The sequence below is a fragment of the Magallana gigas genome, chromosome 3 (genome assembly GCF_963853765.1).
Source record: "Magallana gigas chromosome 3, xbMagGiga1.1, whole genome shotgun sequence".
NCBI lineage: Eukaryota > Metazoa > Mollusca > Bivalvia > Ostreida > Ostreidae > Magallana > Magallana gigas.
Genome location: NC_088855.1, coordinates 55,247,843 through 55,274,042, shown reverse-complemented (window position 1 = coordinate 55,274,042; position 26,200 = coordinate 55,247,843). Strand labels below are relative to the sequence as shown.

Genomic DNA, 26,200 nt, shown 5'->3' with positions numbered 1-26,200 from the left:
TTGTTTAAATCTCATAAAATACACATACCTGTACATAATCTTGAATATTTGTATGCATGAGGTACCAAGTTATGCTTTTTTTTAATCTTGTTTAAAAAAATAGTTATGACTTCAACATTTTGGCATATTGCTAAGATTTGGTAAAAAAAAAGGTGAAAATTGGCACATAAAATTATGAAATGCATAAATAGTAAATACATTATTGATACCAGATGTGTCAGATTAATAGACAAGTGCACTGACAGAACTCAGTCATGGCAGCAATACAAAAGCTATGAGGACAACAGCACATTACATTACCGAGAGCCAGATGAGTCTACCTAACTACTGATATCATTTAGATGAAGGAGATCAATAGTACATGTATTTCATCATCTTACCACAGTGACAATGCAAATGCACTTTCTTACATTTTTTGAATATTTTAAGTACTGGAAGTCATTGAAAATAATTTGAATGAGAATGTGTACTCAGCTGATAATTTGTAATTTATTCATGATCTGCTTTAATTACAGGAGTTTGAATTGAACACCCCAGACTTTGAGGCGGTGAAGATTTGGTCCGGTAACATGGGAAAGACGGCCACCCATGCTATCGTTTATGCCCAGCTGTACACCCCTGATGGGGCGTGTCAGGGTCTCCATTCCTTCGTTGTCCCAATCCGTGACCCAAAGACCCTACACTGTGTCCCAGGGGTGTGAATTGAACACCCCAGACTTTGAGGCGGTGAAGATTTGGTCCGGTAACATGGGAAAGACGGCCACCCATGCTATCGTTTATGCCCAGCTGTACACCCCTGATGGGGCGTGTCAGGGTCTCCATTCCTTCGTTGTCCCAATCCGTGACCCAAAGACCCTACACTGTGTCCCAGGGGTGGTGGTAGGAGACATGGGGGAGAAGCTCGGACTGAACGGGATTGACAATGGGTAAGTGATTCAGAAATATAGATAGATTCAGGGATAAGAAAATTACAACTATCAAACTATGGTAGTAATTCTCAAACATTGGACATAGACATATAAGTGTGTCCCAAAGATAATTTTTATAATCAACTGTAAATGTATATAGTGTGTATGATATTTGGAAATTGATTTTTCAACACGTTAGCATGGATTTGATGAAGCACATTTGGTGAATGTATCTATCTAATATCTACATAATTATATGTTTGACATTTGGTGATATACTTGATTAAGCAGAAGCCACATTCCGCCAAATAAAATACTCGGCCAAATGTAACACATTTGCAGTATTTACTCTATTTAAATGGAGTCAGATTTGACCAGACATATTCCATGCGCGGATCTAGAGGGGGGGTCGGGGGGGTCCCGACCCCCCCTGGAAAATGAAAATTTATTAAATTTACATAGTAAAATTATCGCGAAAATATGCCTCGGACCCCCCCTGGCAAACACAATTATCCTTCGGACCCCCCCTGGAAAAATTTTCTGGATCCGCGCATGTATTCTATAACCAATTACATGTACCTAGTATTTCTAGTTGTTGAATTGTATTTTGTGTTTCAGTAAAAATTGATAATATTTGACCTTTTTTAAAGCACATAATGATATTGATTTCAAAAGTTGATGGACACAAAGATAACACTGTCAGTCAGTACATTGTACTAATTATAGTCAAGATGTAGTTCAGAGCTGGACTTTGTCACTTTAAGGCCAGTCAGTGGAACAGACTAATTAGTTCAAAATCTATCACTGATGGGAGAAGTATACAAATTAAACTACATAGACTACACACTGTAAACAAAGCCACAGGGACAGCTGACCTGACTGATTATCTCCCTTACATCATATTGTCCTTATCAATCAATGCCTGTTTCACTTTTGTAATTTTATTTGATACATGTAAAGATTAGATACCGGCAAAACTTTGTTGTGTCTGTGAGCTACATGTAATTGTAATTGATTGAGAATTGGTACAGTTAATTGAAGTTTATTTGGTATATACATGTAGGTACATGTATATGAGAAACATCTTAACTATGAATTTGAACAAAAGTACATCATACAGTAATATTTTGAAATTTGTTTTGAAATTTTGTATCTGGAATATTAAACAGATCACTAATTGATGCGTTTATCAACTGATCTGCACTGTTATGCAATAAAATAAATATGGATATTATACATTCCATTCCTCTTTAATAATACCCAGTAATTATTATCATATGTTGTTTTTAGTGTCATAGAATAGAAACAAGTTATGTCTTATGTCATTCTATATCAATTGTTCAGCTGAATTGCACCTGCTTAATACCTGGAACCAGGTATATATAAACCATTTGCATCAAAGTCTTGTGTATTTTTGCAGTTTTTTGTCCTTCAATAAGTACCGCATTCCAAGGGAATATTTACTAAACAAAACAGGGGATGTAACTCCAGAGGGAAAATATGTCACTCCATATAAGGTATGAATACTATACTGCCATAGGATAGTATGTCTAATGAGCTGTGCAAATATTTTAATATATCATTTTTAAAAGGATAACCTCATACTAGCAGGAATGATAATTCAGATTGCTCATTACGTTATTTAATTTTTATTTTATTTAATATTCAAAAGTTATTTAAAGGTCAATTGAAATCAAAACAGCAGTTTCTCAAGCAGATTCTTAAACAATAAAAATACAGAAAATTGATAATAGATACTGTATTTGTTTATGACATTGGTAATTGATAAAAAGGCATTAATGAAAAAACACCAGACATGTAATTACGTTTTTTTGCGTCTTTAGGATCCAAGCAAGAGGTTTGGGGCCTCTCTGGGGGCATTGTCAGGAGGCCGAGTGGGGATCACAGGGATGTGTGTTTGTAACCTGAAGCTCTGTATGCCTATAGCCATCAGGTACTCCGCAGTCAGGCGACAGTTCGGTCCCACAGACACAGAGGAGATTCCAGTTATTGAATATCAACTCCAGGTCAGTTGTTCATCTTATTTGATTTGAAATAAACGATATTGATGTCAATATTGTGTCATGCGTTATATTTTTCCAATTTTATTTGAAGTATACTTTTCCTTAAGCAAGATATTTGATGTTTACATGGTGGTAACAAACAATGTATCTCTCATATCTGTAATTTCTTTCCCAGCAATGGCGGTTGATTCCATATTTGGCAGCCACATATGTCTTGGAGCACTTTTCTGACAGTTTCTTCATGGACTATGCCTCTCTCAGGATCAGTATTATGGTTGGAGATAAATCAGAAAGGTCTGCTGAGCTCGGTAAAGAAATCCATGCCTTGTCGTGTGCTAGCAAGCCTCTGGCCGGCTGGATAGCGAGAGACGCCATTCAGGAGTGTCGGGAGGCATGTGGTGGCCATGGTTACTTTGGAGGTACGTATAAAGATAAAAAGTTTCAGAATTTATCAAGCATGGAATTATTTATTATTTACCATAAGTCATATTTTTAGAAGTTGTTAGCAATGAAAATATTTTTTGGGGTGTACACACTTAATTAAATTGATACATTATGTTTTTGTTGTGACTTCTGAGTTTTGTGCACAATAATTTTTCACCTTGACAATTTTTTTAACCTTGACATTCACAGTGAATAGACTAGGCGTGTTGAGGAACGACAATGACCCTAATTGTACCTACGAGGGGGACAACAACGTCATTCTTCAGCAGACCAGTAACTACCTGTTGTCCCTCTTAGACAAACTGTCCAGTGGTAAGAAAGGATTATTAAACTACACCGAATCTTTTTATTTAAAAAAATGTTGCTTTGAAATCTACTGAAAATGAAAAGGATATTATTATTACTGCATGTAAAATTTAATGTTGAAATTAAGAGCCTTGCATTAAGCAGCCATGTTCTGATTGTTCTATAGGGAAGAAGATAGATTCCCCATTGGAAAGTGTCAACTTCCTGAACGACATGAAAAACATCCTCTCATCTCGCTTCACCCCCACCTCTGTAGCTCAATGTATGGACCCTGAGGGTAAGTATCAAAACACAACAATTATCGCAAATCGCTGTGTTGAGCGACGACACTGTCTTTCTTTTGGTCTGTATTATGATATCATAATTTGTTTGATACACAAGGTGAATTCAGAATCACTAATGACTTTTCAATAAAGCTTCCATTTAGTACACATGAGGGTTTGAAACAATTATTTGTGGTTGATTGATAGTTCATGGGATACCTGCTTAACATTTGAAATGTTAAGCAGTTATCCCATGAACTATTAATACCAAGTACTAACAAAACCTTACTCATGTAAAATTATGAATTCTCCACCATGTTCAATATATTCCTTAGAACCAGACACAATTAAAAATATTTTTTGTTATTTTCCATCTGTTTCTCAAATATCATGGTCATTGGATTTTTAGGAATTGTATTTGATGCCAATACTGTCACTTTCAGTTTTCGATCCAGAAAGTAAATACCGGTACATGCCTATAAATTTTATTATCATTTTAGTTAAGAGACATATTTTTAACCAATCCAAAAAAGTGCTTTTATTGCATTTAATGATACTTTGATATATTTGTACAATTGTTATTCCTTAGAAAAAAATGTTTGAAAATAAATTTTACAGAAGAAAGAGGTCAAGATGGGCATGCCTCTTTGATGTTTTATAATTTCTAATAAGAATTCATCATGTATAATCTAATTTCTTAATTAACTTGTATGTGAGTGTATGGAGTAAGAGAGTGGCACACAGTCTTGTACATGTATTTACAATGGAAATAAAGTAAGAAAAATTAATGTCAGAGACACATATTAATTTTGATGCCCTTGCTGAAATGGCCGTATACATTTACATATACCAGAACATGTAGTATTTCCCTGTTCCTTTTTCTATTTAATGTATTTTTGTGAAGTGGTGAAAAAATCATGAAAAAGGCTTTTTAAAGAGTTTTAATTTGCTAATTAATGATATAATTTGTTAATTAATACAAAATTTGAAGTGGCTAATCCAAATTTTTGGAATTTCTGATTCCTTTTATAGAAAGTCCTGGCCATACCAGTTTAACACCAACTTAATATTTCTCAAGTTTTAGCAGATATTGAACAGGTTATGGTTATGGGCTTTATTTGGCAACCTGACAGATCAAAACTGTGTCAATTATAAAAGTAATTGCCCTTTGAATAAGATTTTACTCTGCAATCAAATAAAGATCTATCAATTTATGGCTACTTAAACAACAAAATTAATGAACATGGTGTCTGATCTTAATAAGATGGCTTAATTGTTTAATGTGCATGTATTGAGCCAAATTGTGGCATGTACCGGGTAGCTCTCTTATATATACTTCTTCTGGACAGTACATCTTCTATGCATATCTTTTCAATCTTGTCACATGCAGTGACACATTCAGCTAACTGAATACAGGTGTGTTACTAAATCCCCAATTCTGTTCTCAGTGTCCATCAACGCCTTCCGATGGCTGGTCTGTCGTCTGCTGGTTGACAGTTCCCAGAGATTCCAGTCCCAGATGAAGAAAGGAAGTGATGGATTCACGGCCCGGAACAACAGCCAGGCTTACTACTGTCGATCCCTGGCTCTGGCTTATATTGAGGTACTCGCGTAACAGTTTAATCTAATAGTGTTGGATCCTGGCTTATATTGCGGTACTCTCCAAACAGTTATAATCTACTTGTGTCGAACCCTGGCCCTGGCTTATATCCAGGTACTCACTTAACAGTTATAATCTACTAATGACAGTCTCTGGCCCTGGCTCATACCGAGACACTCACTAAACAGTTATGATCTACTAGTGTCAATCCTTGGCCCTGGCTCATATCGAGGTACTCACCAAACAGTTATAATCTACTAGTGTCAATCCTTGGCCCTGGCTCATATCGAGACACTCACCAAACAGTTATAATCTACTAGTGTCGGTCTCTGGCCCTGGCTTATATCGAGGTACTCACCAAACAGTTATAATCTACTAGTGTCGGTCTCTGGCCCTGGCTCATATCGAGACACTCACTAAACAGTTATAATCTACTAGTGTCGGTCCCAGGCCCTGGCTTATACCGAGGTACTCACCAAACTGTTATAATCTACGAATGTCGGTCTCTGGCCCTGGCTCATATCGAGGTACTCACCAAACAGTTATAATCTACTAGTGTCGGTCCCAGGCCCTGGCTCATATCGAGACACTCACTAAATAGTTATAATGTTCTAGTGTCAGTCCCTGGCCCTGGCTTATAACAAGGTACTCACTTAATAGTTATAATCTATTTGTGTCTGTCCCTGGCCCTCGCTCATACCGAGGTACTCACCAATCAGATAGCATCTGCTGTATTAGAAGGCAAGGCAATAATAAAATCAAATCATCAAGTCAAATATTATTTTAGCTTGAACTTTGTACAAATCATGTTTTTATAACAGAGTGGTCTGTTTCAATTTTATATTTTTATCTCACTATAATTCATGGATCAATGTCTAAGAGCTAGTTCAACTGATCTCTCTTAGACTCTGATCCTTTACCTGCTACAAACATTGATTTGATCACAACATCCAAATTGAAACAAATTTTGTTAAAAAAAAGGGAACACATTACATAATGATTTGAAAATAATATGTCCATTTACATAATACAATGTATAAGATTTATTTCTTTGTTACCTACATTAAAAGTATGCAATGAATTTAAGGAAAATATTAAAAATCATTGGAAAGTTTGGAGATATAATACAGATTTGTTACCACACTGATACTTTATAACATGTTACAGTATTTTACATTTTAAAGATCAAATGCAGTAATTAAATTAGAATGGGGTAAATATTGCTTTATCTTTTTCAAATTAAGATGCTTTATAAAATCTGATTTGCAACATAAAATATTGTGTATCCGAAGACAAGTAAGTTAATTTTTATTTCTAGTTGACTGTTCTTGAACGGTTTGTGACCTTGTTGCGGGAGGGGAAGGATGGAGAAGATGTTCCAGCTGACCTAGTTCCTGTGCTGGCCCGCATCGCTGCATTGTTTGGACTCTGGAGACTGGAAAAGCACCTCACTACATTATACCAAGGTAGACCACTTACTCCCATTATACAATAATTACATTTGAATATATGTTTCCTTATACGAGTCTAAAACAATAAGAATAGCAAAAGCATTCACTTCAGTTCTGTGTGAACTTTATAATGTCACAATGATTGTTACACATTCTTATCATTTGTTGGTAGAAATTTTTGTAAACATAAAAACACAGTTCTGTAAACCATTCTGATCAAGTTGTCTTTCTCACATTTTAATACAAGTAACAAACAGCAATGTAAAAGAGTTCACCAGGATATGAACTTGGTTAGTACATGATCAAATCTTCTGAGAAGCCCTTTGGGCCTCACAGGCTTTGATCATGTGATCAACCAAGATCATATCCTGGTGAGTTTAACATGCTGTTTATTTGTTTATTATACTGATAGTGACTTTAAATTTGATGTTATGTAACTCTCTCATGAGACCATTTTTGAGTCATTTATTTGACACTCTAATAAAGAGCTGTTAGGTGGTAAACACTCTAGTACAAATGTAGACTGTGTACTCTATTAGTGTACAGACAACTGGATTGGTACATTAATATTCTAGCACAGTACAAAAACTTGGAGATGCTGCAATATTCCAACAGAGTTTATATGACAGTTGTATTGATGTTTTAGTAAAGTAACATACTGTATAAACTGCTGTTATGGGAATGTGCCATGCAGAGACAAGCAATTTTGATTTGTAAAAACTCTAATTCAAGGTATCTGATAATCTTTAAACACCATTTGAAGAATAATGGAATGAAACTGAGTTTGCTGTCAGCATGGATTCTTTTTTGACATCATATTGATATCATAGCCCTCTATACATATTAGGACAGTTACATTGATATTTTTACTCTCTACAAGTATTAGGACAGTTACATTGATATTATAACTGTCTACAGGTATTAGGACAGTAACATTGATATTTTTACTCTCTACAAGTATTTGGACAGTTACATTGATATTATAACTCTCTACAAGTATTTGGACAGTTACATTGATATTATAGCCCTCTACAAGTACATGTATTAGGTCAGTAACATTGATATTTTTACTCTCTACAAGTATTTGGACAGTTACATTGATATTATAGCCCTCTACAAGTATTAGGACAGTAACATTGATATTTTTTCTCTACAAGTATTTGGACAGTTACATTGATATTATAGCCTTCCACAAGTATTAGGACAGTTACATTGATATTTTTACTCTCTACAAGTATTTGGACAGTTACATTGATATGATAGCCCTCTACAAGTATTAGGACAGTTACAATGATATTTTAGCCCTTAACAAGTATTTGGGCAGTTACATTGATATAATAACTCCCCACAAGTATTAGGACAGTTACATTAATATTATAACTGTCTACAAGTATTTGGGCAGTTACATTGATATAATATTTGGATGGGTACATTGATATAGTATTTGGATGGGTATATGATTATAGTATTTGGACGGGTACATTGATATTGTGTTTGGACAGGTACATTGATAGAGTATTTGGATGGGTATACATTAATATAGTATTTGGACAGGTACATTGACATAGTATTTGGACGGGTACATTGATAGAGTATTTGAACGGGTACATTGATATTATAGCTCTCTACAAGTACATGGACAGGTACATTGATATTATAAGATTCTACTAGTATTAGATAAGTACATTGATATCATAGGCCACTACAAGTAACTGGACTGGTACATAAGTATTATAACTATGGTAGCTACAAGTATTATAAATTACTTTTTATGTGGATATTTAATTCTAAACTGCGAATATAAAATGCCAAGCACCCCACTTTTGTTATAACCTTGAATTGTAATTCCAACTGTCAGAAAATAAAAGCAATATTTTATAATCTGCTAGAGTTGCTTCTTGCGATTTTACACAGATATTAATTTCTGTCATTTAATTAGGAATCTTCTGTAATTGAACACGTAGATGGATACTAAGTATTCTAAATGGAAATGGTAACTTAACTTTTTCACATGTAACTAGATTACAAGTACACTGTATAGCTTTTTAAAAAAATTTCCTCTGACCTTTATTATGTAAAACTTTTGCGATTTTGTTATTCTTTCCTCTGACCTTTATTATGTAAAACTTTTAGGATTTTGTAATGTTATACTCGGATGTCTCTCCATGTCAATCTTGCCATTATACATAATCTTACCAATGGTGCTCCACCCTGCCAGCTGTGTACAACAGGAAACTCTGTTAGCATGCATTGTTGTTATCTTGTTCTATTTTTGTCTATGGAATTTAGAAAATTGAATTGTTGTTTCCTTTTTAACTCATATTTACAAAAATCCTGTCATTTGAAGTTTTTCATAAGGAAATAATATTATCATGAATAAGGAAGAGTGTTGTAATATACAGGCTATTTACAGCTTTCTACAATTTCACATTGCAATGGTTGAAATTGTTTCAGCTGTTTTATATTGCAGCACTCAACTTTCTGCAAATAAGGAAAATGTATTACTTAGTTCTTTCAATTTCAAGAAATATTCATAACTTTTTTGAAGAAATTATGACTAAACCACACACACCTCTTTAAGAAGGAGATGGAACATTCTAAATGAATGAGAGTCTGAGACCAAATTCTTTGTTAACCTGAGATTTTTTTATCAGGTGGATACATATCAGGGAATGAGCCTCCTAAATTGATACAGGAAGCCATACTACACCTATGTTATGAACTGAAGGATGATGCTGTGGCATTGGTGGATGCCATTGCCCCCACAGACTTTATTCTGAATTCTCCCATAGGAAAGTCAGATGGACAGGTACTCATAGTAATGAAATATACCCAACATTTCCTTTCGACAGAGTTTGACACCAGGACAAAACATGCAATAAATTATTACCATGATGATTATTTTCTGACAAAGTTCAAAAATCTTGAAAAATACACATTGGTCATGTTTCCCTGTGACTCTTTGAACAAGGCACTGAGTGTCATTTTTCAAGACCAATTATTAATTTCCTGCTTTAATTTCGCTTGTAACACTACATTTAATTAGAAAGTATAGGAAATTATACTCTTTGAACATAGTGAACATAAATATCAGTACTTATACAGTCGCCCACATGATTTATTTATATTAATTTTATAAGAATGTTTTCAATTTTCCCAATTAATAACTTTTTTTTCTGTTTTCAGATTTACAAGAATTTATACAGTGCAATGATTCAAGGACCCAATGCTCTAGAGAGACCGTCATACTGGAAAGAGTTTGTGAATAAACCGGTCATTGGGAGCAAATCTAAATTATAAAACATTCCAAACCTTCAGAACTCTGACCTCCAAATCATAAACTGTAACATGGAATGTATTTAATTTATTCATAAATATATGTAAAATATCACTGACATCAATTAATGAAATGATTCCTGGCTGAAGTGTGTTAAAACAATGTACACAGAATTTAAAAAAGCTAATGACTGTTAAAGTGTGAATGCATTAGCCTATATAAACATTTAATGCATCAATTGATATGAACATTTTATCCATTATTCTATATTGTTCCAGGATTAATTTTACATTTGGTTAAGAGATCAGTATGTCACATGCTTGATTAAAAACAATGATAATATCTAAGCAATTTGTTATAGGTAAATTAAAAATTATTTTTGAATTTTTCATAAGTTGAGTTATTTCTGTATTTCAAACAAAGAGTAAGGGGGAGTGGGAGCTGGACTCGAAAACCAGTATATTATAGCCAACTTAAATAATTTACATAACATAATTAATCAATCAACATAACAGGCACGGGATACCGGAGGGGGGGTGCTGAATGTATTTATATCTTTCGCCTTGTAAATCTGTTTCTCCTTGTTTGGCTTACAGTTTTGTGTTCAAAGACACACTGTTAATGCTCTCTACGAGCATTGCCGTTGCCTCGTCTAGCATTTTCTCTGCTTCTTTTGTCGAAACTTTATCTGGGGTAGTATCCTTATCTACCGGTATCTTGACCTCAAGAATATGATATAATTCTGTACTGTTGTTACAAGGACTGTTTCCCCCACCAATATTAGATTTTTTGGCATCTGTGCTTTTGTTGCTCTGAGATTTTTTGTGCATTGCTTTGGTTTCCGTCATTTTCATTGAAGTCTTTTCCATTTTTCCCTGCTTTACTTTGCTATCTTTTATTTTTGAGGCTTGTTTGTTGTTACAACTATCATTAGCAAAACCTGTGCCATATTGAACGGGACCTTCCTTGCTGAAACGTACGGATTTTTTTATATCGACAGACTGTTGATCCTTCCTTTCATCTATATCTTGATATTCACTCTCTGTGTGTAAATATTTTATTTCTGTAGCTCTAACCGTTTCTTTGACATTCGTGTTTCTTGCTGATGTTTGGTCTTCTGATGTCTGGATAGATTTTGCCGCACTTGTCATAGTATGCTTGGTTTTGGTGTTATTTTGATCGTCTGCTGTTTTGGTTTTTTTGCCTATGGCTTTGACGCTGACGTTCTCTGCCAATTCTGTTTTCCTGCTATTCTTTTCTTTTTCACATCGAGGCTCTGCTGTGACGACATCATATTCATCTTCCACCAGACGCTGTTTGCTATAAACCTCTTCTTCCGGTACAGTGTCCATCATTTGTTTTCTCAGCATCTCCATGTGGTCGTAATCAGCATTAGGTGACGGGGCCGCCGACCAGCCGTTGTACGGCCAGGCTAGATCATAGTCCCCACTGTTAGCTTTAGCACTTCGTAAAACTCCTCTGTCGTATTCTTGCAGGCCATACTCTTCGTCACAATGAGTGGGATCTGAATTTTTAGCCATGTCCGCCATCACGTCGTACGTAGTGCTCTGAGACGCAAGGTCCCGGTTGATATAGATACGCTCAATGGCTTCTGAGGCAGGTCTACCACGAGTTTCTAAACGACTGATTTCCATTGTCCGTAGTTTTCTTCTCATTTGATATTTAACGCAGCTATAAAAATAGTGATGCACCAATAATTCAGGAAAGAAAAAGCGAAAGACCGAAAAAACAACAATAAAAAGTATAAGTAAAAGACAATTCTATACGTACCAACAAACACATGATATGTTTGAAATTACTGCTAAGATCAACACAAACATTAGGCAATAGAAGAAATAATGGTCTTCCAAAATTGATAGAAGAGAACAACCGGGATTTGCTTCTGAGATATCTTAAAAGAAAGAAATTATAAAGGGAATCTGAATATATTAAAAGTAAAAAAAGAATTTATTTTCCGTAGAAAAACTAGCTATGTGAAGAGCAGCAATCATATGTTAATAGAACGCCCTTTACATCGTATCGACCATAGTATCGTTTATTCCTACGTAAATGTACTTAAAGTGTTTTCTTTGAAATTACCAAGTTTGTCAGTCTGAAACAACAACATCTCCGAAATTGTTGATCGTAAAGCAAACGAAAACCTAAGAAGACAGTGTTTCGTGAATGCAGTGTTCATCTTTCTTGCTTATTTTAGCTCACATTCTTTTTTAAAATATATGTGTGTGTTTTATTATAACGGCAATCAATAAACTGTTGTAATGTGTTAGTAACCCTTATTGAATTATAAACGGGATAATTTTTATCAATTACTTTATCAAAGACGATGGATCCTAATTGTTGTGATAAAATGTTAAATTTACTGATACATGATAGGGTCTAGAATAGTCGATTGGTTGCGCAGTAAGACAAACTATTGATTAAGACTGTCTTTTTTGATTAGCTTTGAATCGCAGAACGGTTGGTATTTTTTATCTATATATCTTTAATCGCATCAATGATACATTTTGGACGTGTGTATGATTTTTTTTCAACGGTACATAATGTGTCAAATCCATGAATTGTAAATTTTCCACTAAACATGGCTTTTCAAAACAACCTACGCATCAATCAAGAAAGGTGGTGTTTTTAGAAAAAAAGAAATTATGCCATTTTCAAAATTCATACAAAAAGGTATGATCGGCGATGAATCAAAATGTGCAGGTAAATGAAACTATGCAGATATATATAAGTTTGTTTTACTAGACCAAGAGTTTAACCGAGGTTTACAACTCTCAGTGGAAAATCGAAAATTGTAAGTTTGCATAATGGGTGATTTTTTTTGCAACGACTAACTATTTGATGTAATTTTTTAGTCGACGTGTTTCAAAAGGTTAATAAAATTTCGATTTTCTGTTAAATTCTTTGAAGTTTTCATTCACGTTGGTACACTGAAAAAAAAAAATTCAGATAAATTAACAGAAAATCGAAAGAGAAAAAGTCCGGCAAAAAGGTTCTCTCTAAAGAGTAGTGTATTGAAATAGTCAATAAATTGGTCCCGTATCTGGTTAAACATGACTTTAAAAGAGAATTCGAGGTTATTTTTGCATGTATCGTCACTATTTTCTCCTCATAAACAATTTGAAAACTCAATATTATTCAAAGTTAATAACAATTTCACACAGTGTTTCAAATATCACTTCAATGAAAAATATGTATACATTTAAATGATACACTTTACGTTTTTAACCATTTGTTTCTTCTTTTTTTTTATTTTCAAAGAACAAAAGGTTAGTCATTTACCATTTTTAGGCACAGGTAAATCTGTACCGTTTGTAGCAAAGCTTAACGTGATCTTTAGACCTGAAGGATTCACTGTTAAAAAAAAGAAATTGGAGTCAATTGATCCTTTAAAGTGCATTGAACAATCAAAGATGTTAGAACTAAGAACCAATACGTACCTGTTCCATCGCATGAATAACTCAGTGACGTGTTACATGCAATGTATTCGTTAGAGAAATTTTGTGCTACTCCCATGCACAATGTTGGCAAAGGTAATTCTACAAAATGAATGAATTTAAAAACACCTATTTTATAATCAGATAAAAAATAACAGTTTTAAAAAGAAATATTGGCTTTCTTTTCCCAACAAATTAGTTTCTGTTCACGCCCAAAGCATACTCACGCATCTTGTTTATTTCAGCAAAATCGCAAAGTATGCACTTTTCCCCGTGTGTGTAATTTGAGAATATTTGATTATTTCTAATAAGTTGACCAAGTATGAATCCTAGATTTAAAACAAAAATGAGAAAATAATCATCCAAGGACAAAATTCATATCATATTTCATTAAACAGCTTGCTAGTATATCAACAGTTTACAATTAATCTTTAAATGCTTTTCCTTTTATACTTTTACCTGTGCAGTTGTTAAAACCACTTATGTTTTCTATTTGTAATGTTATGACACCTGTAAAAGGATAATATTACGTATGAATACTTACAGTATATTATAGAATTAATACAATGTTTTAAATGACACTGACGACATTGATTTGAAATGACTTCCAATAATACCGACTTACTATAGTATATTACCAAATAGCAAACAATATAAATTGATTCTTACACACTCAATGTATCTGTTTAAATTTTTTCCATTTAATTTGCAAAAATAGACATTATTTTCAGTAGTAAACTTGTTGTAAACATCTTTGTTTACTTCGACATATGATAAATTCATCAAGCAAACGATTTAAAATTTTTATTTTATGAAAACTTAATTGCATTTTTTACTAATCGTGATCACATATTTTACCCCAAAGCATGATATATTTTGCTTTCCCGACCCATTTCTCTCCTGGAACTAAATTGTTTGCAAGGTACGGTGATTGTCCAGCTATTTGACAATTCTCCATAGCTGTAGTCCAGTTGGATACTTTGGAGAAAGCCAATCCACAAAAGATCCCTGAATCATGATTTCATTTAACGGGTTAGAAAATTCAACCATAACAATTGATTTGTTTTGTTAATGTCATATTTAAAGGTAACTTCGTTATCTGATGATTAAAGTTATAGTAATGTTTTTCTGGTTCACTCTCTTTACGTGGAAATTATGTAACATAACTTACCAATTATAAGAAACACTATGATCTTTGATTTATCCATAACTGTAAGTTTTGTAGGCTAGCATCTGAAAGCTCCAACACGCGCTCGTTAAATTGAAAATTGGAAAGGAAATAATCTCAACACTTGTTTGCTTATAGTTTCCTGGTTGAAACGATGCCGATATGCATATATCCAAATAATAGATTTATGAAATGTTTTATTTACTTTGAGGTCAACGCTAGAGAAATCAAAGTACTGAAGTACTGACGGATTTGATTTTATTGATTATTGTTTATTTCAAATTAAATCAGCGATATCTAATTTCGCATGGCAAGTATTATGCAGTTCCACAGCTGTAATTAGTAATTGTGCGCATTTTTGTTTTATAAACTATCGGGCTTTTCCGAGCTATAGACGGAAAACCTCCACATGAATCATGTTGTGTAATATTAAAGGATAGATTTAAACTCTACGATGCATTAACGTTATGTATCAGTAATTGAAATATCTGGATAATTGTATCTTAGTAATGTTGAACACTGGCGTAGGAATACATACGACTACAAAAATATCTAAATTGTTCGAGCCATTTAAAATCAGACTATTTTCAAGGTATTTATAACTAAGTTTGCGTGAAAAAATGCTTCGAAATACTTTTCAACAAATTTATCATTTTTGATTTGACATAACACAGTCTCATTTCTGGTACGACCTACCACTTTTCATGTTCTGTGAAAAATATTAAGTCGTACCTGATATCATTTATTTTGGATAACCTTTTTCTTAAAAATTAAACATATTTCGGCTATTTAGTTTTTACTGAAATTAAATTTATTTTCATGGCTCTTAAACTAAACAACACCTTTAAACTTCTGAAAAAACAAAATTATTTTAAGTTAATTTGTGTGAAGATGAAGAGAGAAGTTATGATGAATAATATTTAGATTTATATAATATTGCCTATGTTTTATTTTACTGAATAACAACGGCATGTATATTTTAACATCTATGGAATGGTGCATTGTATTGTTAAACTGGTGCGGTATCTCTAGTTAATAAGAGGTAGATTTATAAAATAATATCACTGAGCTCACTTTCACAAGAAGAGAGGAGAAGATAGTACAGTACGTGTTATATAGCAGTTTTTTCCCCATAGTAGCTTTTCCCGCCAGAAAACCTACTATATAGTAGCCTTTTCCGCGGGGGAAAAGCTACTATATAGTAGCTTCCCCCCCCATAGTAGGGTTTCTCCCTCACGTTTTTGGTTCAGATTTTATAAAAAATATTTATGGAAACCCGGTAAGAATTAAAATCAATGTTTTTACACTCCTAGGTTGCATATATCAGCATTCACCTGTTAAGGTACCGAATTATTATTTTTTATAGACAATGCTAAAAATTGAACATGTGTGTAATGGAGTTAATTTAGTTTACAAGATATACACTCTTAAGCATAATTCTGTGTTCTGAATTTGTAAGTGAAAACTGTTTTGAGCATTTTTCGATCAATCTATCAGTCCATCTGTCTGTTTGTGCAAATTTTATCCAGACTAAACCTTTGTTTATGAGAAATGTTGATTCCGATGTATCATAGCCCGATGCTTAAAATCCAATTATTTTGAATATAGAGATAATTTTTAAGGAGTCTATATCTTAAAAACTAGAAAAGACCATATCACCATATTTTCACAGTGGCAGTGGTTTACCACTTGTAGATGTCTCTGAAAATTTCAGCCCTCAGGGTAGGGCCCTCGATGTTGAAGGACCCGATATTTAAAACCCCATTGTAATAATTGAATTGTGTTCAATAAGTGTTGGCCCGAATGTCAAATTCTAGAGATGACCACTAAACCATATTTTCACAGTGATAGTGGTATACCACTAGTAGATGACCCAGAAAATTTTAGCCCCAGGCTTGATACAGGGCCCTTGTTGTTTCCGAGCCCGATGTTTAAAATCCAATTATAATGAATAGTGTATTTTTAAAGGCCCCGTATCTAAAAAACTAGAGAAGACCACATCATCATATTTTTACGGTCATTTAAACTCATATATCTCTTGATCAAATTGGTTGAAAATTACGTTCAAATGCTTTTCTTTTTAAATTTACAAACAAACATCTTTAAAAAGGTATGCGGGTAAATTCATTATTTTTAAGCTGATATTTAAAAAAAAAATAAGTCAGCTCATAAAGAATGTGTTAGTTTTATTTCTAATTACCATTGTTTCATTGTTCGAGGAAATGATATGGTACACAAGTAAATCTTTATTGTAAAAATATGACATAAATAGTATGATAAGATTTTTATTTAAGTGAATCGTATATCTTGTTTTATATGGCACCGTTTTCAAAATTGTATATTATCTATAAATCACTTTGCAAAATAAAAAGCGGAAAAAATAAGCAGGCAGTGAATTATATTATATAATTACATAAGTTAGTTCAGGCTCTATTTCACGTTTTCCAAAGTAACCAGCAGAGATCCCGACTTTGTTCTGGTTGTAAAGCCATTTCATTTTTTTTTTCAATGTTTACATCATAACATCTTGCGTTTCGTAAAAAAATGTTCTTAAAAACATTAATATGAATATGCGTGACTTTAAAACAAAAATTGTAAATACTAACTTTAGTCATGCCTTTTACACATAATCAATAATAATACCTCTTACCCATGATTAAGAACCCATTAATCAAAGTAAAACATTTCAGTTTCTTGACATATCATATTTTGATATTAAGAAGTAGAAATATATGATATGGTTATATTTAACGGTATTAATTTAAAATTGATAGCTTTTTGGACGAAGGGAGCAATACATTTCCATTTCTTTCTCTACAAAATTAAGTCAAGATTTGGCATTTCGATTCCTGGGAGGAGCTTATACATAGAAGATAATACATAGGAAAATTAAAGTTCCAAACCGGCGTATTTTCACTCAAATGTATTCTGATGTGTTCTGTGAAAAATGGCAATGTCATAACGTCAAAGTCAAAACTGTAGATAAGCATCGATTAGATGAGAAAGATTCGAGGTATTCCGAAATCCGTGTAAAATGTGTTCCAAAAAGGTGCGTGCCTTTGATCATATCAGGGGTGAAAAAACCATATATTCTATTCTATGTATTAATAATTGCCATAATTATCCTTTATTATGAGAAATTAATATAATATCAGTTATTGCAAATTATTGCCACGAATGGCCCGCCATAAACATAACCGGAATGTAAAACAGGGGGAAAATCTACCATATAGTAGGTTTTCCGAGGGGGTAATCTGGCTACAAAAAGGGGGAAAACCCACTATATAGTCAGCTTTACGTGGGGCGAAACTGCTATATAGCCATTTTTCCGGGGAGAGAGATGGCTAGGGGGAAAGACACTATATAACAACGGTTTATCACTTTAGTGAGTCTATCAGTCATCGTCCCGAATCCCAAATTGAACCAGGTCTCATATTCCTTGCAAATGTGATATACTTTCCCATTGATGTCTTTGACGTTTTGCCGTTCGATGGCCACAGTTTGCTTTATCGACCGCGACGACACAATTGTCTACATGAATACACCAGTCTGTCTCCTGATGATCCTGATGTGTTTAATGTCATTGTGGACGCGCAGGTTTTTTTTTTTAGATCCTCATGGATTCATAATTTCGTGTCGACAGATTTTAGTCTGGCGATAATTTGTCGGAGCCCATTTCGCGGTTTTCCTACTCGGTGGGAGTTTATGATATCGTCCGGACAGAGTTGGACCCATATGATTTCTTTTGTTTGAGGGACGAATTAGACAGAAATCAATTTCTACTTGGTATAATAATGAATTAATTATCCGGATATATAAGGTTTTCATTCGAATACCTGTTTGTGTCACCTTGTTCTTATGAACCGGTTTATTAGCAAGGCTATATAAAGAATTGCTCAGGTGTTAAATACCAGTTTAGGACGACACGTACAGCGGAAAGTTTAAATTTTCAGAATTGTTTTATTAAATAGATAAATCATGTGATCCAACTTTATGCCATAATTATGTGTGTGTACATTTAATATGCCAAATATTAAATAGCTGCATTGTGTCGTTGCTAATTCCACACAATGTGTTATTTACTATATAGTATCATAGTATTCAGCTTTCATTTGGAAAGTAATGAATGGATTTAAAGGAGAACAGCTTTTGTTGTGACATCAATGATTTTAGCTTTTGTGTCTTCAGCTGAAGAAAAGAACAAGGGCTATTTTCTGAATAGTGACGGGGAAGCTGGACACATATTGATGCTAATAAGCCTGCTGATGGGGATCTGCAGTTAGTTGTGCGCCTTGCTCAGCAATTGCAGTAGGTGTAGACTGCGTTATTGGTACAGAGGGAGATTTGACAGTTACTTTAATCTCTGTAGGTGTGCTGTCGTGTTTTAGTGATTTTTAGGGGAGGGAGGATCCTCAATGAATGATATGGACAGGTCTCTTAATGCCCTTTTGTTATTGGAATCACACATAATACAGCATTACAGAAAAGTACAACGGTCACAGCACATCAAAGCTTGCTAATGTAGCTTAATCTTCAGCACACCGAATGCTTCTCTCATATATTCTGTGAAACTAGTTCATTCTCATCATCAATCACACACTTTCAGAAAAAGTTACATATTTTAAGCGGAGCTCTGTAGACACGACCACTTCCCAGCAAGGGCCACAGCTCTGTCTGTTTGTCTGTCTCTGAGTCTTTCACATTTTCACATTAACATTTTTTGACTTCTGTTTTAGAACCACTAGGCCAATATTAACCAAACTTGGCACAAAACATCATTACTGAAAGAGAATTCTAAATTTAAAATATAAAAGGCGAATCAATTTTAAAAAGGGAGATAATTTGAAAACGGGGAAAATAGAGCGTGTATCTTTAAAAATCTTCTCCTCCGGATCCACTGCATAAGAAATAGAGATATTTACTTTAAAGTTTGTATGTACAGTGAAGATTGTAATTTGTTAAAATCGTGACCCCGTACCAATACTTAGGCCTTAGGAGAGGTTAATAATTCAATTAACCGAGAAATTAAAAGGTACCTTCAGCTTAGCTGATGTGAAACTAATGTAAAAAGTTTATTTACCAGAATTTAATGCACAAAACTGTATCGAAATCGATGCAAAAATAACGGAGTTACGCCGCTTCATAGTGGCTATTTTTACCTGCTTTAGGAAATCTAATCAAGAGAAAACAGAATTAGGCGATAACGAGGCTTCAGCGGAAGTGACGTCACGAGGTCAACAGGAGGGAAAGAAGAAGGTACAGTTTTGCCCTAAAATTCAAAAGTTGTTTACATCTCATAAAAATGCACGTGTACAATCTTGAACATGTGTGTATATAAAGTACCAAGTTATACACTTTTATCTTGTTTCAATAAATAGTTATGACTTAAACATTTTGGCTTATTTCTAAGATTTAATAAAAATTATGAAAATTGCACATTTTCTCATAGCTTTTTGAAGAGGAAAGTGTGTCCGCAGCCGTCGCCCACGACGAAATTAATATATTTTATGTAATATCACATGATAAAGTTATAATGTGAGTTTCATCGTGGGCGATGGCTGCGGACATAGTTTTCTATTCAAAAAACCACTATGGAATTGGTGTTTTCTGCTCAGTTTTATGAAATTTACGGGAAAATGCACTGTTTGTGACGTCACAATTAAACGTCTAATCGGAAAACTATATATATATATATTCTCAACTTATGGGTATTCTTGTTTAAATAAACGTTACATATCAATTTCTTGTGATATCTTTAAAAATCACCCTAAATCAGGGCAAAATATGATTGAAACTGTACATAGTTTTTTCCTTACAAAGCTATACAAAATAAATTCGATTTTTCAGCCAAAATTATTGATATAGGTCTGATGTTTTGACGTATCTAGTTATTTAAAGTATTGTAGATTTAGAAATTTGTATCCATATTATTTTAATACAGTCAGATTTCCTTTTAAAGGACTTTAAAATTTGCTATTCTCTTCGCCCTTTTTTACCGATGAATACGATATCTTAAACGCTTGCATAAGCAGATTTATGTTCATTATCTATTTTTTGATTACATAATATCCTTTCACACACGAATGATCCGAGACAATGACACAGGTAAACAGATAAACTAACAAAGCCACTGCTCCAGACACGTGTGTATCTGGGGTATGTGTACATATGGTGCACGAGTCTGGTGAACAAAGAGAGGGTTTCACACCTCTAGACTTGATTTGTGTAAAATAAACTACCCAATTGTTAGAAAATAAAACAGAAAAAAAAACTAGACTGTGTAAAATAAAATAAAGCTAATACATGTGTATAATCAGTCAATCAGTAATTAAAGAATCATGCACAAGACTATCAAAAAGTAAACTAAATAAATGTTCGAAATAAATGCCTTTATTGTTACTTATCTAATCACTTAAATAATGACCAAATTCACAATTCAGTAATTTAAACCTTTTTTTAATGTTATCAAGTAACTATTTCGGAAGTTGGTCTTAATTTCTTAATTAATAAAGTGCAACTTTCTTTCAAGCGCTATGGCCAGCAATTTAACGCTTTAACTCCATATAGCTTAAATTGTTATACATACAACGAATCATTATGAAATCTGAATAAACTTGAACATTTCTAAAAAGGATATAAATAAATGTATAATGAAATTCCGTTATCGTATTTTTAAAAGAATACGAGACAGACTTAATCACGCAGCCATCTTGGACTTTCACCTTGATCCGTTTATAATCCCGTGTTTGTTTGTTAAAGAATGCATACTATTTTGATTGTTATTGGTCCGATATCAATATTAATGAAAAATCGGACAACATCATTTGTAATTTAATGCCTTATACGAGGAATAGATCCCGCGTTACCTTTTACGAAATATGTATTATCAATATTATTAATCAGTTAATAATGTCATGAAAAAATCATTCGAAAGAATGACACTATTAACAAAATATGTTTCTTCTAACAATAGTGCTTTGATTAATTGTCATTTTGCTACATATGCTGTGCATTTATATGCAAAATGTGTTACACATTTGACTAAATTCATGAAGCTAACAAAATATCCAAATTCGGCATTTTTGTTTGATAAAATACGGGTTTAAACTCAAACAACAGTATATTTAGTCATCCAGGGTTGATAAAGAAATAAAACAACATCTCACGCCAAATCGGCTTGATTCAAAACTTGTTCAGGTGTGAAATCGGGTTTTCCCAAAATATCTCAAAAACTACTTCTGCGATCGCTGTAAAAATTTCAGGATGATAATTTTACACATAGATCTCTATTACATCAAAAATTGACCGGCACTGCAGGTACCGTTTAAAAAAAATCTTTTCAAGAATTACAATGCTACAATTTGTAAGATTACTATGCAAGCATTCTCAAATTGTGAAGATTCTAAATTGTTAAAACCCTGACACTCAAGCCACACTGGGTCAAAAGATGTTTAAAGGTCAACATAGAAAGATATAAAGAATATGTTGAAATTTTAATAAACAAAAACTACAATGCTACAATTTGTGAAATAACTATGCGAGCATCCCACAATAGTGGGGATTCTAAGTTCTTAAAAGCGTGACCCTCAAACAACAATAGGGCACCAGGAGAGGTTAAATGTTAAACTTGGAAATATGTAAGTCATTTTTAAAGATAATTCTTTCCATAACGAATATAAAGAATTATAATACTACAATTTTTTAGATGACTATGCAATCATCATCAAACTGTAAAGATTCTTAATTTTTAAAAATCTGGGGCCCGTTTTACAAAAGATCGTAAGTCATGGATTTGGTCGTAAGACCAAACCTAGGGTTTAACGTCGTTTTTACAAAGATTTGTGACATGTGGCTGACCCACAAGTCAATGCTAGGCCAAAGGGTGTGAGTGGTTCAAAGGTCAACATAGAAAGATATAGGGAAAATGTTTCAAAATCTTCTTAAAAAGAACTACAATGCTTTAATTTATGAAATTACAATGCGAACCTCCTCAAATTGTAAAGATAAAAATTCTTAAAACCGCGAGCAGACCAATAATGGGACCCCAGAGGGTGTTCAAATCTTAACATAAAATTAAATAAAGACAATGTTTAAAAATCTTGTTAAGAACTACAATGCTACAATTTGTAATATCACTATGCTAGCATCATAAGATAGTTAGATTCTTACTTGTTAAAACTGTGACTCCTGGATCAATAGTGGGGTCCCTGGAGGGGTTTAAAATGAAATATGGAAATAAATAGGGATTTTAAAAAACCCTTCTAAAAAAATACACTTTTTAAGATTATTTTGCAAACGTTGTTGTAAGATTGTGAAGATTCTAAATTGTTAACCGTGATCCACGGACCAATATTTGGTCCCCAAGAGGGGTTCAACGGTCAACATAGAAATATAGAGGAAAACATCTTTTCAAGAAAACCTTTAATGTTTTCTTTATCATTGCTGAGTATGCAATAAATCCAGAGGGTCTCGAATGAAAGTTCACGAAACTTCAGGAAGATTTGTTCAGTTCCTGTGAAATTTCGAGCAGTAGTGTAAGTGTTCGGATAATATTCTCAAAAAACGTAAGTACTGGCTTTTTTAAAAATATCATATCATACTTTAATTTATGTTAAAACACGAAAATCTATTAAGATGTATGTCTTATTTCATCATCTAACATTTTTTTTTTATATCAAACGATGATATTCAGAACAGATTTATCGTTCGTGTTTAATCACGCTACGCGTTGTTGAAAATATAAACATTGGGTTGTTTAATAAAATCATAGCCATGTTTGATGTTTGTGGTGTGCAATGCCATGCTTTTTAAAAAGAGTGGTTTCTGTTTTGTATAAAAGCTTAAAATATATCGAGCAATCTTCAAGGAACATTCTGCATATAATAGTATAGTCTGTTTCACGATTGATGCTATAACTAGGTCAGGCGCGGATCGAAAATTAATCCTTAGGGGGATCGCTACTTAACTATTTTTTCCATCGTCATATTTATTTCTAGAACTCCTAGAATCTCTATATTATCCGCCAATTAATGAAGATAAAGTTTAAAATCAATAAACGTCTAGATTTTTTATTTGATGACAAGTACCTATGAAAAGACTATAAACACGAGGCACGATTTTTACTGCGAAACTGAAAGGGTCAAATAAAACCACGTGGTCTAAAATGAAAATGACAATAACATTCGCAGGGGTGAACTTGATCTTTTTGGATTTAGATCTAGTACAGGTAAAGAAAAAGTAGTTTTTGTAGTAATGGAGGGTTAGTAGAATGTGCTCTCCTCATTTATGTAACTAAATATTCATAAATAATGCATTCCCTCACAATGCCTCATGTCGCGAGGGGATGCTCCGCTTAGCGGTGACCTTGTTTAACGAAGAAATTGGTCCATAAGTATAATTACTCTGTTCGTCCCAGAGTGGATATGACAATGAATGAAATAACAAAGAAAACTTCGATTAATCAATTGAATACAGCATAAACTGCTATAATTATTCTAAGCTCTGAACATTGATTTACAATTCTGATGGTTCTCAGAGAAAATTCACAGTTCAAATAATTTTTCCCATTTACCCACAATTCAGATGGTTCTCAGTTAGAACTCGCAGTTCCGATGGCTCTCAGCCATGCCACAACCCACAATTGAGATGGATCTAAACCATTATCCACAGTTCAGATAGCTCGTGAATTATACTCACGTGAATGTGTCTTAGTATTTACAGTAAAGGGTCCTCCAAAAACCTTAACATTTTAAATACCCATTACTTGAAAACGACACTGGTTAAGAGCGACAGGCGGCAGTCCGAAGATCCAAGGGGTCGCAGTTTGATTTAATCAGCTTACACATACTTTTATTTTTGAAAAACGAAAAAAAAAAAACGTTTTGAGAAGCGCAAAGAAATAGGTAATAAATTCGTGTCTTGTCTTAGAGATATTAGTTATTGTTTGTCAACGACAAGATAGTTCATGACAGTCTTTACAATAAAGTTCGAGTTTTTTTTTAAATTATTATTTTCACTAAATTTGAATCAAAGTTATTAAAGATATCACATCACTACAATGAAAAATGTATAAATTTTTGAATGATAAAAATTAATTTTAGCCAAATGTTTCCTTTATTTTTATTTTCAAAGAACAAAAGTTTAGTCATTTACAATTTTAGGCACATGTAAATCAAGTGCGTTCGAGTCCTTACCGTTAGTAGCAAAGCTTAACGTGATCTTTAGACCTGAAGGATTCACTGTTAAAAAAATAAAAATTGGAGTCAATTGATTCTTTAAAGTGCATTGAACAATCAAAGATGTTAGAACTAAGAACCAATATGTACCTGTTCCATCGCATGAATAACTCAGTGACGTGTTACATGCAATGTATTCGTTAGAGAAATTTTGTGCTACTCCCATGCACAATGTTGGCAAAGGTAATTCTACAAAATGAATGAATTTAAAAAGACCTATTTTATAATCAGATAAAAAATAACAGTTTTAAAAAGAGATATTGGCTTTTTTTTCCCAACAAATTAGTTTCTGTTCACGCCCAAAGCATACTCACGCATCTTGTTTATTTCAGCAAAATCGCAAAGTATGCACTTTTCCCCGTGTGTGTAATTTGAGAATATTTGATTGTCTCTAATAAAGTGACCAAGTATGAATCCTAGATTTAAAACAAAAATGAGAAAATAATCATCCAAGGACAAAACTCTTATCATATTTCATTAAACAGCTTGCTAGTATATCAACAGTTTACAATTAATCATTAAATGCTTTTCCTTTTATACTTTTACCTGTGCAGTTGTTAAACCCACTTATGTTGTCTATTTGTAATGTTATGACACCTGTAAAAGGATAATATTACGTATGAATACTTAGAGTATATTATAGAATTAATACAATGTTTTAAATGACACTGACGACATTGATTTGAAATGACTTCCAATAATACCGACTTACTATAGTATATTACCAAATAGCAAACAATATAAATTGATTCTTACAGACTCAATATATCTGTTTAAATGTTTTCCATTTAATTTACAAAAATAGACATTATTATCAGTAGTTAACATGCTGTAAACATCTTTGTTTACTTCGACATATGATAGATTCATCAAGCAAACGATTTTAAATATTCATTTTATGAAAACTTAATTGCATTTTTTATTAATCGTGATCACGTATATCACATATTTTACCCCAACGCATGACATATTTTGCTTTTCCGACCCATTTCTCTCCTGGAACTAAATTGTTTGCAAGGTACGGTGATTGTCCAGCTATTTGACAATTCTCCATAGTTGTAGTCCAGTT

The 26,200-nt window shown here is 33.2% G+C and overlaps 2 protein-coding genes and 1 long non-coding RNA gene across 4 annotated transcripts; 1 reads left to right on the top strand and 2 right to left on the bottom strand.

Moving 5' to 3' along the window:
• The first annotated feature begins 254 nt into the window (after nt 1–254).
• LOC136274126 (peroxisomal acyl-coenzyme A oxidase 3-like) lies at nt 255–10,360 on the top strand. The gene is made up of 11 exons (XM_066080440.1): nt 255–310; nt 516–926; nt 2,329–2,425; nt 2,753–2,935; nt 3,108–3,351; nt 3,566–3,688; nt 3,849–3,959; nt 5,394–5,548; nt 6,864–7,011; nt 9,651–9,805; nt 10,183–10,360. Exons 2-11 carry the CDS (start codon nt 589–591, stop codon nt 10,294–10,296), a joined length of 1,668 nt encoding a protein of 555 aa, XP_065936512.1. The 5' UTR covers nt 255–310; nt 516–588; the 3' UTR covers nt 10,297–10,360.
• Nucleotides 10,346–26,200, bottom strand: LOC136274125 (uncharacterized). 2 transcript variants are annotated; one of them, XM_066080438.1, is made up of 8 exons: nt 14,900–15,038; nt 14,587–14,736; nt 14,188–14,238; nt 13,956–14,057; nt 13,732–13,830; nt 13,574–13,645; nt 12,065–12,185; nt 10,346–11,965 (listed from the first exon to the last, which is right to left on the bottom strand). In XM_066080438.1, the coding sequence occupies exons 1-8, from the start codon at nt 14,934–14,936 to the stop codon at nt 10,864–10,866; spliced, it is 1,734 nt and encodes a 577-aa protein (XP_065936510.1). In that variant the 5' UTR covers nt 14,937–15,038; the 3' UTR covers nt 10,346–10,863. The 2 variants fall into 2 exon arrangements, with proteins under 2 accessions (XP_065936510.1, XP_065936511.1); XM_066080439.1 differs by lacking the exons at nt 14,587–14,736; nt 14,900–15,038 and adding an exon at nt 26,086–26,200.
• On the bottom strand, nt 24,998–25,550 carry LOC136273563 (uncharacterized). The gene is made up of 3 exons (XR_010711729.1): nt 25,446–25,550; nt 25,222–25,320; nt 24,998–25,134 (listed from the first exon to the last, which is right to left on the bottom strand). It is a non-coding gene; the product is annotated as an uncharacterized lncRNA (long non-coding RNA).

Bases quoted from the DNA above. Each gene is read 5' to 3' on its own strand.
- LOC136274126 (XM_066080440.1), top strand. From the start codon at position 589: ATGCTATCGTTTATGCCCAGCTGTACACCCCTGATGGGGCGTGTCAGG. The intron at 3,960-5,393 runs GTAAGTATCAAA...TTCTGTTCTCAG, and splicing joins TCAATGTATGGACCCTGAGG to TGTCCATCAACGCCTTCCGA. The intron at 7,012-9,650 runs GTAGACCACTTA...TTTTTTTATCAG, and splicing joins CCTCACTACATTATACCAAG to GTGGATACATATCAGGGAAT.
- LOC136274125 (XM_066080438.1), bottom strand. From the start codon at position 14,936: ATGGATAAATCAAAGATCATAGTGTTTCTTATAATTG. The intron at 13,831-13,955 runs GTGAGTATGCTT...TTCATTTTGTAG, and splicing joins TGCTGAAATAAACAAGATGC to AATTACCTTTGCCAACATTG. The intron at 12,186-13,573 runs GTAAATGACTAA...CTTTCTTTTAAG, and splicing joins TTTACCTGTGCCTAAAAATG to ATATCTCAGAAGCAAATCCC.